Consider the following 18,953-nt stretch of genomic DNA (forward strand, 5'->3'; position numbering starts at 1 on the left):
CTCATAGATATTACTGTTTTTCGGAACCTCCTTGAGGTTTTTTAGAATCAAACATTATCCTAATTGTATGAAATTGCTAGGGCATTGTCCTTTCAAACAGTTTCTGATCTAGCACATCTTAATGGTTACCTTGCTGCCGCATAATAGGGAAGTGTCAAAGAGAAACTACTAACAGCAGTGCAGTCTAATGAACTGTTGCCCCAAGAACAGAGGCACAGAATATTTGGCCCCACTGTCTGGGGATGATGGAGGCTATAGCCCAACACCATTTGGAGACCCAGAAACAGAACGCAAGTGAAACAGTAATCTTCCCATCTGTGATTCCCTGCAATTGGCATTGCATACTGCCTCTAACAATGAAGTTAGAACACAGCCAAATCCACTGATAAGAAAATTACTTACATTAATAATAATAATAATAATAATAATAATAATAATAATAATAATAATTTATTTGTACCCCACCCATCTGGCTGGGTTTCCCCAGCCACTCTGGGCGGCTTCCAACAAAGATGAAAAATACACTAAAATGTCACATATTAAAAATCTTCCCTGAACAGGGCTGCCTTCAGATGTCTTCTGAATGTCAGGTAGTTGTTTGTTTGTATGTTGACATCTGATGGGAGGGTGTTCCACAGGGCGGGCGCCACTACCGAGAAGGCCCTCTGCCTGGTTCCCTGTAACTTGGCCTCTCGCAGTGAGGGAACCGCCAGAAGGCCCTCAGAGCTGGACCTCAGTGTCCGGTCAGAACCATGGGGGAGGAGACGCTCCTTCAGATATACTGGACCGAGGCCAGCTACACAAGCAGTGATGATGGATGCTATCATTCAATCCACTTTGGGAACATTTGTAGTATTGTGCTACATTCTGGGAACCTCTTGAAATTGTGGGGTGGGCACCCAGAGTGTAATGGGACAGGAAACATTACTTTTCCCCCTACGCCTGAACCCACATCATTCAGGGGGATCCCCCAGTCTTTTTGAAGGAATATGGGTGGGGGCAGCAAATTGTCCTTCATGAGCTTACTGAAGTTAACTTATTTTAGGATCCAAGTCAATTGATTCAACCAATTTAAAAGTATGGCGAAAACTAACAATTATGCATTCTAGTCCTTAGATATACAGAGAAAAGTTTGAACACATGGCAACAGTGTCTGCTGCAGTCTCACAAAGGAAAAGGGCATGGGCATGTCAATAATCTGAGGCAGCACAGAAGAACACACAGAAAAAATGATTTGACGGTCATCATCCTACCCGTACACATTAACTGTTTTGCCACCAGTCTGAGATCTAGCAAAGAAACAGACACTCCAGGCAGAGCTACATGCACTTGGCAAAAGCATGTCATCCCTGTGTTAGCTCCTTCAGGGGGATTGAACATTTATATAGGAGAATCGGGGAGGAACCTTTGAAGAACATCAGGGTTCTCTATGGGTTGAGAATCCCGTTTCTCATACAATGTACAGTATTGTGATCTTATAGCCCAGAGAAACAAAGGTCACTAGGATGCCAACTTTAGACTTTTCACACATTTTCCTGCTAGTCAACATCAGTATGGTCTCTTAGAACACTAAGACTAACACTCATACATAGAAAGTTGAGGTTTGTGGGTATCTGTAATTAGATTAACACTTACTAGTAATTGGTGTTGCATTGTTTGGAGTGTCAGCTCTCAGGTACTGTGTTGTTTGCGTTGAGGGCTGAGATAAGCCTTGAGAACTACTGCTGTCACTAATGCTGTTTTGGAAAAGAAAACACAATCATTTTCTAATTTTCAACCACTTAACTTTTGCTGAGGCTAAGATACCACTTCAGTTGTGCAGTTAAAAAAGATTAACAAAACCAGACTTCTCCAAAACTCAACTTGAATATAGCAAAAATGTCAAAAGCTTGTAATACTTTAAATGAATATCAGAACATGAAAAGGCATTCAAATAGCATTTTGATTAATAACGTTTTCAATCAAATCAACCGTAATTTAAGCAATTACACCTTTAACTATTGCAAATCTTGCCGAAAAGGAAGACAAAATCTGTAGCATAGTTGGGAAAGTCCAAACATTTAAGTTTGTAGATTGAGTTCTGATGTGTTATAGGTTTCAAATAGATTAAAACAGATGTAAGGGAAACTATACTGGGCCAAGCATTTTTCCAGAGTTTAGCTAGAGATATGTACAACAGAAGTCAGAATGTTCTTGTTTATATCCCCAACAGAGAAAAGGAGTTGGACTGTGCATATATAGCACTGGGGGGGGGACCCCTCTATTGAGTATTTGAACCTGTCTTTGTAAATTAACTATGACCACAATAAAGAAATGCATCCGTTTTTTAAAAAGAGTAACAGCCACACATCTTAAAACACATTTTCAAGTATTTTTCAGTGTTGTTAAAGGGTTCCTCACCACCACCAATAAATCACCCCTTACTCCAAGAATCTTCACTTTCAGTCCAACTGTTAGGGATGTGCAGATTGTAAGTAAGGAAATGAAGCTTAAGAATATTATTTAAATGGAGAGAATCTAGGGGTGGTAGAATCCCAAGAACTATCAGCAATCCTTAACCAGTGCTATTTGGAACCTATTATGATTAATCTTAACTCTATTTCACAGAATATGCCAGTCCCTTAGAGCAGCCCCACTAGCATAGGCTCAACACCCATGTAGCTAGCAGCCTGTTTTCACAGAGGCCAGCCAGATGGCTATGTGAAGTCCACAAAGTCCAGATGGCTATGTGAAGTCCACAAACATGAATGCAATAGTACTCTCCCACTTGTGTTCCCCTGCAACTGGTATTCAGAGACATACTGCCTTTGAAACTTGAGGTAGTATTAAGCCAACATGGCTAGCAGCCTGTTAACTTAGTAAGTCTTGTATTGCATTATCTAGGAACATTGAAAAATAAGTTATATACTGCACTGACATTAAGTTCTCAATGTCAATGTCAACTCTGCCAAAGCCTAGGAGCTACCTTTAGTGCATCAAGAAGTCCATATAACGTCTCAAACATGAAAACTGGAAAGAAAATTGAAGTCCACGTTTTTTCTTTACCTGTCTTCCAATTCTATTCTCTTCATACTGTGAAGATGCAAAACAGCTAGTATTATTGCTACCAGGAATATGACTGCACAGCAAACTCCTACACTGATATAAAACACACGCGTAGAAGTGGTGGGAGCTGCATTTACAGGATCAACTGAAATGGAAGAGCAAAGCATTACTGCAACAAAATGGATATAACATTTGCCAGCTTCAGCTAAGTTCACATACAAATAAATAAGTAACATGTTTATTTTTATTTTCCTATTATACTGTAGTATTTAATTTAAGCTTATGGTGAAGGAAAAAAGTGACTTCCAAGATTAGTTTTAGAAGTCTAAATATAAAATATTGAAAACAGTCACTAAGAGATGCCTAGAAAAACTAAACATCATAGCCTTTAGATACAAAACCTCTACATTAAAGTCTTCTCTAAGCCTTGTTTTCCTTGAAGCACAAAAAGAGAAGACTGATGAGTACCAAGGACAGAGAGATGCCCTCCACTACAAAGAACTCAGCTAATTATGCTAATAACGCAACATGAAAAAATTATGAAATTGCTTCCACCAAAAGGCCAATGGAGTTTTTTTTGTAATATAATATCTTCACTAGCAAGTTGCCTTCTCTCTATTTACTGTTCACAGGAATTCAATTCATATACCAAAATATGCAGCCATGTAACATGCAAATTCAAAAATACATTCCATAAAAAGGCTGGTAGCAAAACTAATCTCTTACAGATCTGCTTGGTGGAGTACCTGGTTCACAACATGATAATCAATAAAAGAAGCATGAAATACAAAAATGCGAAAGTACAAGCTGCTCGGGATTTATACTTTTTAATTTCCATTAATGAACAAAGTCTGTCTCTTTAAAAATCTGACCAATTTTCCTTATCTAACAGCAAAAGGGGAAGAAATGTGTTTGAATTATGTAGACTGATGATTTTAAAAGAAAATGACAAAGATCCTCAACTTCTCCTGCATGCTGCATACGAATAATGCTTTCAGGTATATTTCATTTAAAAATATGAAACACATTTACTTACAAATAGCTTTGCTGCTATTTTTGTCCAATACTGGTGGTTTTACTTCTAGCTCAGGTTCTAAAGGCAAAAGGGGTAAAAAGGGACATTTGATATCACTTTTCCTCTGAATTTTACTTTTCATACCAAGACAATGAACAGAAGAACACTTTATTCCATCTTCTATCAATACTAAGTCAAAAAAATATCTATCAAGCTCTGGCAAACCTGAGAATTCAATGTAGTTCAGCTACTATAAGGAGGAAGTAACATACCACATAGTAGCACCAACCACAAGATTTCAGTAGCATGCAGACTGGTCCTTTTACTTGCCTTGAAATAAAAAATAAATACAATGCTAACTTCCGATGGTTGACCCTTGTTTAAACATGTGCCCATGAAAGAACATAAGCGGAACTTTCAGATGTAAAATCCAAGAACAGAACAGGGATAGATTTAGCACATGGATACATTTGTATTTCATCCTTTGTGTTTCATGGGAACACAATATTTAACTTTCAAGCTTTCCTGTAATCATTGCAACTACTCATTCTCATGAGTAGATGCTATTGAGAAGAAATTTATTTACTGTATTTCAAATCCACCCTGCAACCCAAACTTTCTCAGGACACGTAAATGTAGCCAATGATGTTAACCCTTCCCTAGGTCTCCACCTTTCTAGAGTTCTGAAGCATATTGGTTATGGGTAGCTTCTGTTTCCAGTCATGCATCTTGGTTTAAATATTGATTTCCTGCATTCCCAATGTTAGTAATAATCCTTTCTGGTCAACAATACCCCTTTTACTGAGATACTGCTGCAAAGTTTTAGTACTGGTAAGCAAAGCCCTTAAATCACCTGCTACCCTTAAAGGCCAGACCCTGTACCAAGATTGCCTGGGCTTGGTAAATTTACTGAGGTTTGGCTGGAAGTGCAGCAGGGAGAGCCTTCTTGGTGGTGGCATCTCAGCTTTGGAATTGCCTTCCCTCTGAAATACAACTGGCACACACATTGTTGGAAGCTCGACACCATGTAGAGCCTTGGTTATTTGCCCAGACCTCTGCAGAAATGTATTGTCAGATTGCATCGGTTTGGAATTGCCTTGCTTTATGCCGTTTCATGTTGGTTTTTGTTCTGTTTTTTTTGAATATGGAATTGCTTTTTGCAATGAACAGGATAAAAAGGGTTTAAATAAATAATGTTGCCGACATCTTTACAAACGTACAATAAGCCAGCCAGTTTAAACATTGTATCACAATATACAAAAAAAATTCCTTTAAAATTAAACAAAAATAGTATACAAGTTGCAGTTGAAAAAGAAAATATTGGAACTTCATAATATATTAAATCAATTACGTTAGTATTAAGCATTTATCAATGTTTTCAAAAATCAATAAACAGTAGCCAAGCCTTTTCAAAAGTTTGTGCTTTTCTTTCAACCCCTTAATAGGCCAATATTACTAAGTTTGCAGCAAAACTCCTGTGCTTTATAGAGTATGGCATTTAGAGACAATTACAGTCTTCACTGCAGTTATTGGGTATTATATTTTCTTTCATCTGCACTTTCCTTCAGCTTTGTAGAAATTCTTTTCTCCACATTTATTGGAAGCTCTTTCTGACACATTCTCTGCTCCAGTACACCCCTGACCCCAACACCCCTCACCTCACACTGCTCAAACAGGTCTGTCCAGTACTCTCAAAGCCAATCTAAACAGATCTGAAATGTCTGCTTCCAACTAGGCAAATTACAGCTCCCAACACTGGTGGCAGCTCCTACACACTTGCTTTCTCTGGTGTTGGGTGGGAAGGGAAAGAATAGGAAAAGGGTGGTGGTGGAGGGACTCTAGCTGTGTGCAATGCAGGTGAAAAAAATTACAAAGCTGTATTGCCCCTTTAATATGAACAGTGAATAAAAAATATCTTACTTTTGTAGCACATTTTCCTTCGTTTGAAATTTAAGACTGTGATATTTTTGGAAGCATTAATGGTCATGTTGAGCTGCATTAGTACCGTAACATCAGAGTCTAATCTGCCTGTGCAAGAGAGTTCCACCCGAAACACTGTAAATAGAAAAGCCACATACATACATGTTTTTAAAAGATAAAATGAAAAACCACACACTTTAAATCAGCAGTGCAAAACTGCCTTAATTCCTGAGTATTTTTAATTCCTTTGTTACAGCTTTTTAAAAAATTTAAGGCATTTATACCTTTAGCCAAAAATGCTCTCAGGGTAACTTTTAAAACTAATTTAAAAAACTGACATGATTTTTTGATTCCTCCTTTCATGTTCCTTAATAAAATTAAGAATAACCCTGCTAGATGAGACCAAAGTCCTTTCTAGTCTGGTATCCTGGTTCCCACAGTGGCTAACCAGATGCCTGTGAGAGGCCACAAGCAGGACATGAGTGCAACAGCCTTCACTCACTCTTGCTTCCCAGTGGTTGCTATTCAGTCACTGCCACTAACATTAACACTGATATTGGAGACAGTATATAACCAGCAGAATTAGGAGCTATTGACAGTTGTATTTTCCATGAATTTGGCTTGAATTTAGACAAACCGCGCTTCGGCTAAACAAACTATGGTTTATATTCAAATCATCCTTTCCTCTAATGCCTTCTTTTCAAATTAATTTTATTGTACAAACTAGTGCTATACAGACCACCTTCAATATATGAATATGTAAATGCCCCCCCCAACACACAGGTATAACACATCGACTTTATAAACATTGTATTCATAAAACTAGGAATTTCAAAATTGGCACATGGACAATAACTTACATACCCACATAAAACACTGAATTCTTTTCAAAGATTAAGAAAACAAGATTTGAAACTTGACAATGGCTTATATAGGGTTTCAACTAAGATACTCAAAGCAGACCCACTAAAATCAGTAAAGTTACTTGAGTCTACTCATTTCAATAGGTCAACTCCAAGTATAAATAGCTTATTTTTATTATATTTTTTCCCCAAACAGCTTAATACTTAAAATCTCTAAGCAAATCTCAAAAATACAGACTTGAAAACAGGTAAGAGAAATCTTGGAAAAACAGGGTCCAGTTTTACAAGTCAGGAAAAGCCTGATGTACATTTTTGCAACACATCTGAAAAAACTGATGGGATGGTGCTTCACATACAGTGGACCCTCCGGTTATGTTACCTTTGGGTAATGTAACTTTCAGGTTGCGAACGCAGCAAACCCGCCTCTAGATGTGGACTTTTTGGGGTACGCATGGACCCCTGGAACAAATTAAGTTTGTATCCGGAGGGTCCACTGTATTTCAGAAGGAAGGGCATTCCACGGTGCATGTGCAATAGGTGGAGGAAATGTCCATTTTGGGATCACCGCCTTGTGATATTCTGTAGGGTTTGGTGCCACAAGTAAAATTTTCCCACACAATCAAAGTGATCTTACAGTTCTATACATGGGCAGGCAGTCCTTCAAGTAAACCTGGACCTGAGTTGTCCAGGGATTTATATTAATTTTATTACAGACTTTACATTCCTTCTTCCAAGGTTCATATGCTAATAGCAGACACTGAGCACACCCTAGTAGCTAACTGGCAGCCAGGGCAATTCCCTCAGCATGTGAGTAATATCTGCACATTCAGGTACTTCACTCCACAACTGAGTCACAGTGCTCTGAACCAGCTGCAGTGTGCAGATCAATCCCAAAGGAAAAACCACATGAAGCACATTACAGCAGTTCAACCGTGAGGTTACCAACGCATGAATCACGGCAGTGAAGGTATCCCCATCAGCACATAGCATTACAGTTTGTGTAATGAAAGACTACTTACCTGATAAAGTACGAGGGACTTCTCCTTGTTCAGAAATATTTGCTTGTGGCATATCCATAGCCAATAGATTATCAACCTGAAATCCCAGTTTATATTCAATCTGTAATGATATGCAGAACAAGCCAAAAAGAAAATATGCTCAATAAAACGGTATGCATTTGCAATGATTTCTACTTGAGATAAATTAAGAACCAAATTATCAGAAGCATGTTGCTAAGTGTCCAACAAAAATGAACAAGTTAAATTCAGAGGATGAAATCAGACATTGCCTTAATCTACATGCATCTCAACCAAGCAATTATTAGGGGGAAGGGTAGAATCTGGATCAAAACCAGAAAAAGGGATCTGTAAGCAGAACAGATACTAAACCATACCAAGATATGGAGATGACCAATACAAAGTGATAGGCGGGAATAATTTCTGCCAGAAAAACACATTTCCATTCACCCCCAGAGATCTACCCAAAGACCTAGTTTTCGATACTGCTAGAACAGTTAATATTTCAGCCTTAAGTTGGATGCCAAAATATCACTGTTTGAATTATATTTAAATATTCAAACCACAAGCCAGCTATCCTTTTAAATGTAAACAACTTTTCTTACTCATGTGTGCACTGATACAATTTAATACATGTTGTATGGTTTCCAATCCTGAACTAGAGGCAAAATTATGGTTTACAGATATCTGAATTGGGCAAACTATAGCTACTGAGAAACAGGGAAGGAGGGACTCTTATGTATTTAAAGATGAAGCAGCACACAAGCCTAAAGCTCATTCATGAAAACCAAACTGTGTTTAGGACAAGTCATTTGAATCAAACCTATGAAATGAAGAGGAAAGCCTTCTCACACACTATACTTCTTAAGTGCAATCCTAGTGTATGTCTAATAAGAAATAAATCCCACTGTGTTCAATGATACTTTCTCCTTGGTAAGTGTACACTGGGGTTTTATGGGTGCAATGGAGTTTACTTTCAATTGGACAATATTTAAGAATGGGATGTTGATCATGGACACACGCTGCACATTCTGCACAAGTTCATGGACTTCTGCTTCCTTCCCCCAGCTCCATGCTTGATTCTGTCTCTATGCGGACAGAATCCATGAAACTGCTCCAGGCAGCAAAGGGTCTCAAAACCCCACCACAACTGCTACAGACAAAGCTGCAGTGTGTTATACCAGCTGTAGCACACCTTACACATGCAGCTTCAGTCTTAGGTTACCCACCCTGGTTAAGCCCTCCAGTGCCACACAATGAATACTGTTGCTTAATTCAGCCACATAAAATAATAGTTGGTGCTTACCTTGGCCTTGGAATGCCAACTGAAATGGAGGCTGTTTGTCTCACTTGGTACCAGCAGATTAAAGGACAAAGCGTAGTGATTGATAAGGTCATTTCTCACATAATAAAGTTCTGCATCAATACCTAAAACATGTTTAAAACAAAGAGGGGGATGAAAATGAAGTTAAAAGCTAAGCTATAGCCACAGGCAATTTAGTAAACAAGAAATAAAGATTACTTGTTTAACAGGAAGAAAACTAACATTTAGTTCCAGTTAAGCCATTTTGACCCAATTTACCTTCAACATTTAAAGAAATGTTTAAAATCAACTACAGTTTTTCTCTCTCACCCCCCCCCCCTTCTCTACTCGTTAATGGGGGAGGAAACAATCCAGAGCCTGGCTTGTTGTGGCATGGGAGCACTCTGAGCAATAAGCCTAGAATAAACCTTTATTATAAACTATGAATTAATACAGCATGCAAACCAGGCTTTGGAATTGATAAAATCTCAGGTAGAATAGATTCATGAGTCCTTAGCATCAATGGAAACTTTCCTCCTATTGTGTATAGCTGGTGCAGTCTCCTCCAATCCCATATCCGTTCCAATCAGGACCACAGCAGGAGCAAAGGACTAAAGCATTCCTCTTCCCCACAGTTCTGATGAGGCTAAGGGGTGTGTGTCAATGTTTGGTTGTAGTTGTTGTTTTAAAAAGCTGCTATGAAATACATAACTATGGGCTAAGTCATGTCTAGTATGGAAAAAGTATGGAAGGAGATAAGGAAAACACTACAAAAAGGTATGAATGTCCAAGGAAACGTGTACTAAGACTCTCTGATCAACTGCAGACAAAACAACAGAATAATAATTGAATAACTTATTTAACTGGCATAAAGAAAAACTTTTCTGGAATCAACTAAACAAATCTACTTTAAAACTCTTCTGACTTGCAGACTCCATTAAGCAAGCTCATATATAGAAAGCTTAAGGCTCAAGGATCTAGTTTCTTGTTACTGGATCTTACCTAACTTAAAGCAAACCACATGACAAGGCCTGCTTTTTTTTTTTTTTTTGCTTTAGATTTTAAGAGGAAACACTGTTTTGCACAGGCAAACCCTAAATCACATTAACATATATCTTTGTGCTCCACACTTGGACATAAACCAGAGAGAATAAATTAAATCAAGCATAGAACAAGAAGGTAGGCTTATGCCATACCACAGAAATACAAGGTCATTCTTTAAAGATTTTAACATAACACATTATGAAGCAGACAAGGAGAGGCAGGGATTTCATTCTTAGAATGAAGGATGCTGAGGAACCCTTGTATTCATTACAAAACTGGATCATGTCACTCTAGAAGCCTTAACAAAACCGTGGCTTTTTCAAGGGGCTCTTGCATAAAAGAGCTTTAAATCTTTGCAGTTTTAGAAAATACAAAAAGCTCTCCTCAATTAGCATGGGAAAGTGATTTTTGTTTATTTAAGAGGGGCTCTTGTGAGAACTCCCCCCCCTTGAGGAGCAAGACAGACAAACAATAGGTGGGTTTCATTTTCTAAACGTTCAACAGAGTTTGAATTACTAGAAGCAATTCAAGTATTATCTTCATCTTTATAGCTTATGTTCCTTGTGTCTCCTGTAAATTAAAACAATTTCTATGTGTCAGTTTGCCTTTCTTTTTAACAAATGGGTAGCTTTTTAAAAGTTAGGAATGCTTTATCAGAAATTTAAGCTATCATCCATAATCATTCAGATGAGACTTTTGTAAGAAAGCCTTTGTATGTGGACTTGGAAACATGCAATACAAGTTTTCCTCTTAACCAAGTGTGCACAAAATCACATTTATTATATTAATCACCTTCCTTTGACTTACATATTCTGCTACAATTCACATCTTACCAACAACCATGCATAGCAAGAGCTAATATCCACTGAATGATCTACAGGAACTGGCATGATCCTAACAGTTCACAATTCTATTCAGTCTCATGGAGCAGAAGATATTTCCAACTTCTATTTTGCAATCCAGTTCATGTGTGCATCTTATGGTATGAGAAGGTGGAAACTGCACAAATATGTCCCTTTCCTCTCTCACTTGATGCTGTGCAAGGCCAGCAGCCAACTGATTTCTCAGTTTTGTTTCCTTGGCGCTTACATCATCATGAAAATTTATGCTGCTCCCAACCAATTGATTTTGTTTGAGCTTCACCAAGTTTTGTAGTTGAGACATAAATGTAACAAGAGATTTGAGAACTTCTGGCACAAACTAAGAAGAAACACAACAAATATAAATTCTCATGGATACTACTGAATACACAAAACATAGGAACAAAAATCCTAATGTAGCTAAAATTCATGCCTTCAGTTGCCACAGTAGTGCCAAAGAGACCCTTGAGAATGTCTTTGTTTCTCTTCCCATCCACTACAATGCAGTTCATGACTGAATAAATTTGTTTACTATGAGGTATTAGGGCAGGGTTGTTAATTGTGCCTGCTGCAACAAATCACGCTAAATAGAAGACATTCTACATCATTTAGGCTGTGCACCATACACTTAAAGCAGATTTTTCATCTCCAAAGAATCTTGGGAGCTGTAGTTTCCCTTGAAGACAGTTGCAATTCTCAGCCCCCTTCACTACAGTTCCCAGGATTCTTTTTGGGGGGGAGGGAGATAAAAGTTTGAATGTATGGTGTGTACACAGCCTTTCATAGCTAATTAAAGGAAGCTAGGGAAGAGATCCTGGATCTAAGAACTAGATAACTCTAATTTCATTTTGCTTTTTGCATCTTTTAAAAACAGGCAAGAAGATATCAAACTGTCTTATATTATGCTGCCCCTATCTTTGCTCTTCTTTTGCACATCTAAGTTACATTGCCTATGGACACGTTTGACCAAAATGTTTACTGCATGTCAGATACATAATGTCAATGAATCCAACATGGGGAATTGACTTCCATAAATCACTCCCCGCCCCCTGCAATCAAGAGACAGAGCACACACATGTACTTCACTTTTCCAAGCAATCCGAATAAAAGTCAAGGAGAATTAATTGGAACCATTAAAAACATAGAGCTGAAAGAGGAAGTGAGAAAGTGCACCTCTTACAACTTCCTTCTTCAGCTCTATGTACTTTTTCAAGAGAGAAAAAGGGGGCAGTGAGGGGGTAGGCTTAGAGGCTTCATGAGAATCAAGTGAACCTCAAGGACACCACTGTGCACACAAGCATCAGGCTAGTTTTTGCTGGGCTATATAGCTAGAATTGTACAGACACCATCTATCTGAAGGCAAAGCATAACAAATTAGGTTTCAAATTTTAAAACCCATTATTAATTACAAAGACAACCACTGGACATCTCATATCAATCAGTCATTCTTCAAATTTTGGTAATTACTAATCAGACTCAAGACAAGACTTCTCCAACCTAGTGCCCACCAGCTGTACTGGCTTCCAGCTCCCATCAGCCCCATAAAGCATGGTCAGGGATGATGAGAACTGTAGTCCAAAAGATTAGAGGGCACCAGGTTGGGGAGTGCTACTCTAGGCACTTTAATGGGTTGAACAAGGTCACCAAGAATGCAAAGGGACCTAGAGACCTCTGCATCTACTACAGTCATTCAGGAGTAGATTCCCACCTCTATAGCGTCATTCACAGGTCCAGAAGATTATGAACCACTTACTGAAAATACACACTAGACACTGCATCCTGTAGACACTGTATCCTGTAGGCACCATCACAGAGGTAACGGAGCACACAAAAGGTTTTAGAGCCTTGGGGAACGCCTTAATCACTTAAGAGTCCCTTCTGGACTCCTGACTTTAAAATCCAATGACTGTGTCTGAGAATTCTGAAGTTTGGCACCGACTCTAAAAGCAATTGTCCACATTATATAAAACATACCCAAAAACAGCACACTGCACTAAAATTTATGAACCATGAAGGGGTAGAGAAATCACGACAGTGTAATAAACCATCAGCACTGAATTAGTAAAATGATATATTTTATTAGACTACTGAGTGTTTAGAAATATAGTAAACATTCACCCTTTGAAAATTCTTTAGGCATGAATATTCAGAGCAAAAGTGCAATAAACATCTAAAGTTCTTTCAGGTCCTGGTGTGTCATTGCTCATCCCATGACAACAAATACTGCCAAAGATTCATTCTGCTGCGTCAACATACTTTTACATCTAGAGTTGGTAAGCATATTTCAAATTTGTGGGCATCACTATGAAGTTCTGGCCAGCATTAATTTTCTTCATGCCCTAACAATTTGGCCTCTGGAATTTATCCAGGCACTCTAATCTGCACAAAATGATCTTTATCTAAGGCTTGAGTTCCACTCTGCCTCGTGATCCCAGATGGATATAGGCTGCCTCACCAAGAGCAAAGAGAACCGTGAAACACATCTGTATCAGCTGTACATGCACAGCTCCTTTGTACAACTGGAAAACATATTCAGCCATTTTAGCATCTGTCTCTACCATCTCAGACTTAGATATTTAATAAGCTGGAGCATCCTCAAAGAAGATACAGACAGTCAACTTAACAAAGTAAGCTCCTTCTTCAAGGTTGTTTTGCCTTCAGTAATTGTTACTGTGTAGTCATCTTTTCTCCCTGAGCACTATGTTAAAGGACAGTTTTCAGCTAAGAAATAATTGTTCTGCAATATATCACACAACTCCAGGCAGATATATTCAAGTAGGACCATACAACTGATGAGATGGTGACATACAAAAAATCTAAAAAGGTTGTGTTCAAAAGATTTTAAAAAACAGCTCAGCCTTATACACTAAAAGATGCAAGTCTTTCAATGTGCAGTATCTTCATATTTTGTTAAGAGAAGCACTTAATTCAAATTAACATCCATATCTAAATATCAGATCAAAATAGAAGAGTAAATATAGATAGTATGTAAGTACTTTATTTAGCAGCTCAAACTTAATGGAAAATAAGACACCTAACAAGCACTGGCTCTCTTCACACATTAGAATGCTAAACCATTGTTTGGTGCTACACCAACAAATATTCTGTTCCCTCACACACCTATTCAATAAATTAGTCTCTCAACAACTGCAGCACCTTGAAATGCCTTTCCACAGGAGAGGCAGGAATGTGGCGCGCAGGTGACTGCCATGGGTTAAGAGAATAGCTGAAAATCAGGTTAAAACAGCTCAGTTGAGTGGGCGTTTGGATACAATTTATCAGGCAGTGATAAGAGATGTGAACATATGCTAGAGCTTTTCTGAGTTTCCCTCCCAGCTCCCCCCCCCCCCAAATGCTTTAAAAAAGAGCATTTTCTAAGCTGTTTGGGTATTCAGTAATGAAAGCTGCTGAAAGGGAAGATTCAAGTACTCCAGAAACAACTTTCAGTACCTGTGCATAAATCATTAGATACTGTACCTATCTTTAATTAAAAGTTTGCATTACATTATTACCAGAAGACTCCCCAATACCATCTGAGCAGTAAGTTGCAATGTATCAACTAAGAGATAGGATGGCTTTGAAAATGTTTGGTGAAGAGAGGCGACAAGTATAGCAAGAATTATAAAGAAAACAGGCCTTTTCACTTTTTGTTTTATAATTTCTCTGTGATACAATATTCTCTGCACAAGTCCACAGGAAAGCAGAGTTACAGCTGAAGTAAATATCATAGATATGCAACAAGAACAGGCAACTGGCGATGTACAGGCAGAAGTACTACTGACATGCCTGGACCCCCCAAGCTATTTTTAGAATCTTAAAGGTTCTGGTTTTGTAATGATTTCCGTCATCCTTGTTCCATAGATAAGTTTGAAAAAGTGGAGACAATTATGTTACTAGGATTACGAAGGTGTGAGTAAAGGAGGTCTTGTAATAATCTTAGGGACCTACCAGAGAAAATAATGTCCTGCAACCATTGTTTGATAGCTTTAAAAGAGAGAAGTTATGAACATTTGAAGTTGCCACATCAGTCTAACTGGGTAGACCTAAAGTGCCTTGTGTACACCTACACAAGACTGGAGTGGATTTACACCACTGGGTAGCTCAGTTGGTCAGAGCATGGTGCTGATAATGCCACAGTCACAGGTTCAATTCGCACATGGGACAGCTGCAGATTCCTGCATTGCAAGAGGTTGGACTAGATCATTCTTTCAGTCATTTCTAACTCTATGGTTCTATGAAGAATATTTTATCCATTCACAACTGTGAAAACTTTCCCGCAAGACATTGTGTGTACCTAGTCCCAACCCAATGAGTCTGAGATATACACAACCCTATCAAATAGAACTGCTAGGCAAACATACAGGAACACATTGTAACACCCCTCTTTCTGCAGTTATACCCATCCTTCAAAATTTAACATGAATCCGTCTTCTGTCAGTTTCTTATTTAATCATGCTTAGCACCTTCCTCCACATAAGTGATTCTTTACTTCCATGATATCCTGGGTCAAACCTATTCTCAGGCCCCCTTGAAACTATAGAAAGCCTCTGTGACCTCAGACAAATTACCTAGTTTAAGGCAGCATCAGGAGAGCAAGCCAGCACATCTAAAGACAAGCATCTGGCTAATAACTAAATGTTGTTAATAATATAAATTTCCAAGCTATGAAAATAGACTTGTACAGAGAACACTGTTATACTGTAGCAAATTTATAAACAAATTGTGAAAAACTGTTTCTTTCTTTGACAGAAGTAAAATCACCCACATCAATCTACCTTTATGTATTGGCAAATTTCAGTTTTGAAGATTGCTTACTTTAATTATCATTTCTCCCCATCTCAACATCTAGTTAACCACAGACTTATAAACACGCACTTGTCTAGTCACCTGTGGCAAGTAAGCATTTCAATGAGAAAACCAGACAGTTATATTTTAATTTTTGTAATGTAGAAGAGACAGGGGGAGGAACATCAATGTATACATGAAAAAATGAGTTAATAATTATTATTTTGAGCTAGTAACTTTTGCAGACATATTTGCAGGACTGCTTACTCCTGAGTAAAATATGTCTTTGTAAGTGTGAATATTCATTACTGCATGTACAAATCAACAGCTTCAATAATAGGTATCTGGATATACAATGTGCCATTCAAATGTTATCAAATTCATTTTTTGAAAATACATACTGGAATAAATTGATGTGCTATGACACATAAAATTTTATTTCTGTGACTTGTGTTTTAGACTGAGATTTCACAAATTTATTGTATTCCATTAACAAGGCTTAAGCAGGACTAGGGTGACAAAATGAAGGCCATCACTGACCCTTCCATCCAAAAACACATTTACTTAAAAATCTCAGTGTTGTTCACTTTGGAGTGTAGGCAAAATTTGCCATATTTTGGTACATTTCATAAAGCAGTCAATATGCTAGGAACAAGATAAACAAATTAACATAAGGTATAAAGTGTTTACCCAGTCAAGTCTTAAGGATTTAGCATCTCACAGCATGAACTTCTAGGGCACAGCTGCATAAAATAATTTATTGTGTATGCACTGTACAAGCAGTACCACAAACCAACCCTTGTAGCACGTAAAAGGGCTTGAGTCTGAACTGAGTGCGACCGTCCCTATTTGCAAAACACACCCACCCGCCAAGGAAAGTCTGCTGCTGCTGCTGCTGGCCTTGGTTCTAGGCTTCTCCCGCTCCCTCCTCCTTCATCATGAAGTGGTTTGGGTGGCTTTTGGGTGGAGAATGTCAGCGCCTCACCCGGGCAGTTGCAAAGCGCGGATTTGGGAATTTGCACCGTGAAGCACATTTGAAGCCATTAGATCCCCCCTCCCTCCCCCAGCCACGTATTTTGTTTCCACCCCGAAACCCAAATCCAGCCCCCTCTCATAAAGCCCTGGCAAGCAGGCGAGTCGCTGAGCGGCATTAGCAGAGCAAGGCCGTACAAGGAACGAAGGCAGGACCAGCCGGGGAGAGGCGGGGAAGGGGGTGCCTGGCCAGACGCCCCCCACCCGCCGCCGCCGCCCGGCCCTCTCGGGATCCCCCTCCCCTCCCGGAGGAAGACGAGCCTGGACCGAGACACCGCGGGGCCCCTCCCCCCCTCGCAGGCAGGCGCGCACGCGGAGAGGCAGCCGCCGCCCCTCACTCACCGATGAGGCGCCGCACCTCCTCCTGGCTCATGTAGACGCTCAGGCCGGGCCCGGGAAGGGGCGCCTCGACGGACCCCCCCGGAGCCTCGGAGGCCGCCGCCGCCGCCGCCGACAGCAAGAGGAGGAGGAAGGGGCGGAGGCGGCAGGGCAGCCTCTCCTCAGCCGCGCCGCAGCTTCCATCCCCCCGGCCACCCCGCACCATCGCTCGCTTCCCGGCTCCCTCGGCGGGGCGGGGAGGGAACCCGGGGCCCCTCCCCACCCGCGAGCCCCTCACACTCGGCGGCGGCCCCTCATGCTCCGGCCGCGGCGCGCGCTCGCGCTCTCAGGGCCGGGAGTCATGGAGCAGCCTCTTTTCTTTTCTTTTCTCTCTCTCTCTTTCCCTCCGTGCGCGCGCACCCCCCTTTTTCCGCCCGCCCCTCCGGCGGAGCCGAGTAAGGCGAGCGAGAGAGAGAGCGAGCGAGGCCTACCCCCCCCCCCGGTCCAGTGCGCGTGCGCGCAGCGCCGGCGGACGCGGCAGCCCGCCTCTCCTTCCTCCCGCGCTTGCGCAAAAGGGTCCACAAGGGGCAGGCGGGCTCCTGCGAGTAGAGGTGCGGTTTGGTTTTTCTTGCCCACCGCGCCCCCTCCCTTCTGTATACCGTGACGTCCCATTTCAATGAACGCTGAGATTCACCTCCCCGAGATGGATCGTGCTGTTTACCTCTCTGGTAAGAGTGAGAGCAACTCAGTTGCAAAGCTGATTTTAAGAATTCCTGCGAAGGAACCTGCTCTGTGTAGGCGCCGCCTGCACAGTGTCATTACCGATTTCTGACGTTGCGAAGGGTCGTTTTGCATATAAAGTGCTGATTGAATTGCCACTGGCTGCTCTTCGGCATTTCATTGCTGTTAACTGGAGACACCGTGCCCCTGATGAAGTGAGTTCTGGTCCTCCGAAAAATGCTATACCATGATAAAATTCGTTAGTCTTTAAGGTGCCGCGGCAAGACTCTTGTTTTTGTTCGACACCTTTATGTATGACAGAACCAATGTTTGTATAAAACCATAACAAAAAGAAACAAATATGAAAAGAACAGCATGTCTGCTGAATAAAATAAATTGTCAATAAACATAAAGTGAGTTCACTGTCATGATTCTCATTATTGGACGTAGCCCCACCATATTGCTTTTGGGGGTGCTGGTGGCCTAGGGAGACTGGGATTTATTAATATAATGAATGGAAACCATGTAACATCGACGTCATCCCATTTCGCTTTGCCCTCAGTGACTCGCCTTTGTTGGATCCAATGTCCAGATAATGCTATGTCCCGAATTGGGTCATATCATCCCTCCTTTGTGGGCACAGAGCCTGCCCCCTCCAATGACTAGCTAGTTCCAGCTGCACTGCAGCCAGTAGCATTATTACTAGCACTTCCAGTCAGGAAGAGTGCTAGAATCAGATCTAAGTACAGGCTCAATCAACTCTCACATGACCGCATATATATGCGGCACCAGGAAATAAATGAATACAGTACATTCAACTCCTGCAGAGAGCTGGGGAGTCTTAGTGGCTTGCAAGGAGATTGTCCCTGGAGCCCAAAGAGGGCATCAGTGAGGGTAGAGGAAGCCCTGAAGAGACTGGAGGCACAGCGCAGCTTTGTTTAGGCTGCTCAGCCTCCTTGCCTAACAGCTGACGTGTGGGGTAGCACAGCAGCCACCGCTTTTCCTCCTGCCTTCCAGCCGGCCTCAGAGCTA

At 40.5% G+C, this 18,953-nt stretch overlaps 1 protein-coding gene and 1 long non-coding RNA gene across 3 annotated transcripts in view; one reads left to right on the forward strand and one right to left on the reverse strand.

The window, feature by feature from the left end:
• RYK (receptor like tyrosine kinase) overlaps window positions 1-18,317 on the reverse strand; it is a 29,239-nt gene extending 10,922 nt beyond the window's left edge. Inside the window, exons 1-7 of one of the 2 annotated variants that reach the window (XM_083443296.1) lie at window positions 17,226-18,317; window positions 9,166-9,287; window positions 7,863-7,962; window positions 5,981-6,115; window positions 4,082-4,138; window positions 3,046-3,190; window positions 1,636-1,736 (exon numbers count right to left, since the gene is read on the reverse strand). In XM_083443296.1, the coding sequence (XP_083299422.1) occupies window positions 1,636-1,736; window positions 3,046-3,190; window positions 4,082-4,138; window positions 5,981-6,115; window positions 7,863-7,962; window positions 9,166-9,287; window positions 17,226-17,427 (862 nt within the window). In that variant the 5' untranslated portion in view covers window positions 17,428-18,317. Of the gene's footprint in view, window positions 1-1,634; window positions 1,737-3,045; window positions 3,191-4,081; window positions 4,139-5,980; window positions 6,116-7,862; window positions 7,963-9,165; window positions 9,288-17,225 lie in introns of both variants that reach the window. The other variant, XM_083443295.1, reaches the window with a different exon arrangement.
• LOC310678916 lies at window positions 9,295-17,619 on the forward strand. The gene is made up of 2 exons (XR_014512031.1): window positions 9,295-12,267; window positions 12,376-17,619. It is a non-coding gene; the product is annotated as an uncharacterized lncRNA (long non-coding RNA).
• Window positions 18,318-18,953: the final 636 nt, after the last annotated feature.

The sequence above is a fragment of the Podarcis tiliguerta genome (assembly GCF_965153285.1).
Source record: "Podarcis tiliguerta genome assembly, chromosome: 5".
In the NCBI taxonomy this organism is placed as follows: Eukaryota; Metazoa; Chordata; class Lepidosauria; order Squamata; family Lacertidae; genus Podarcis; species Podarcis tiliguerta.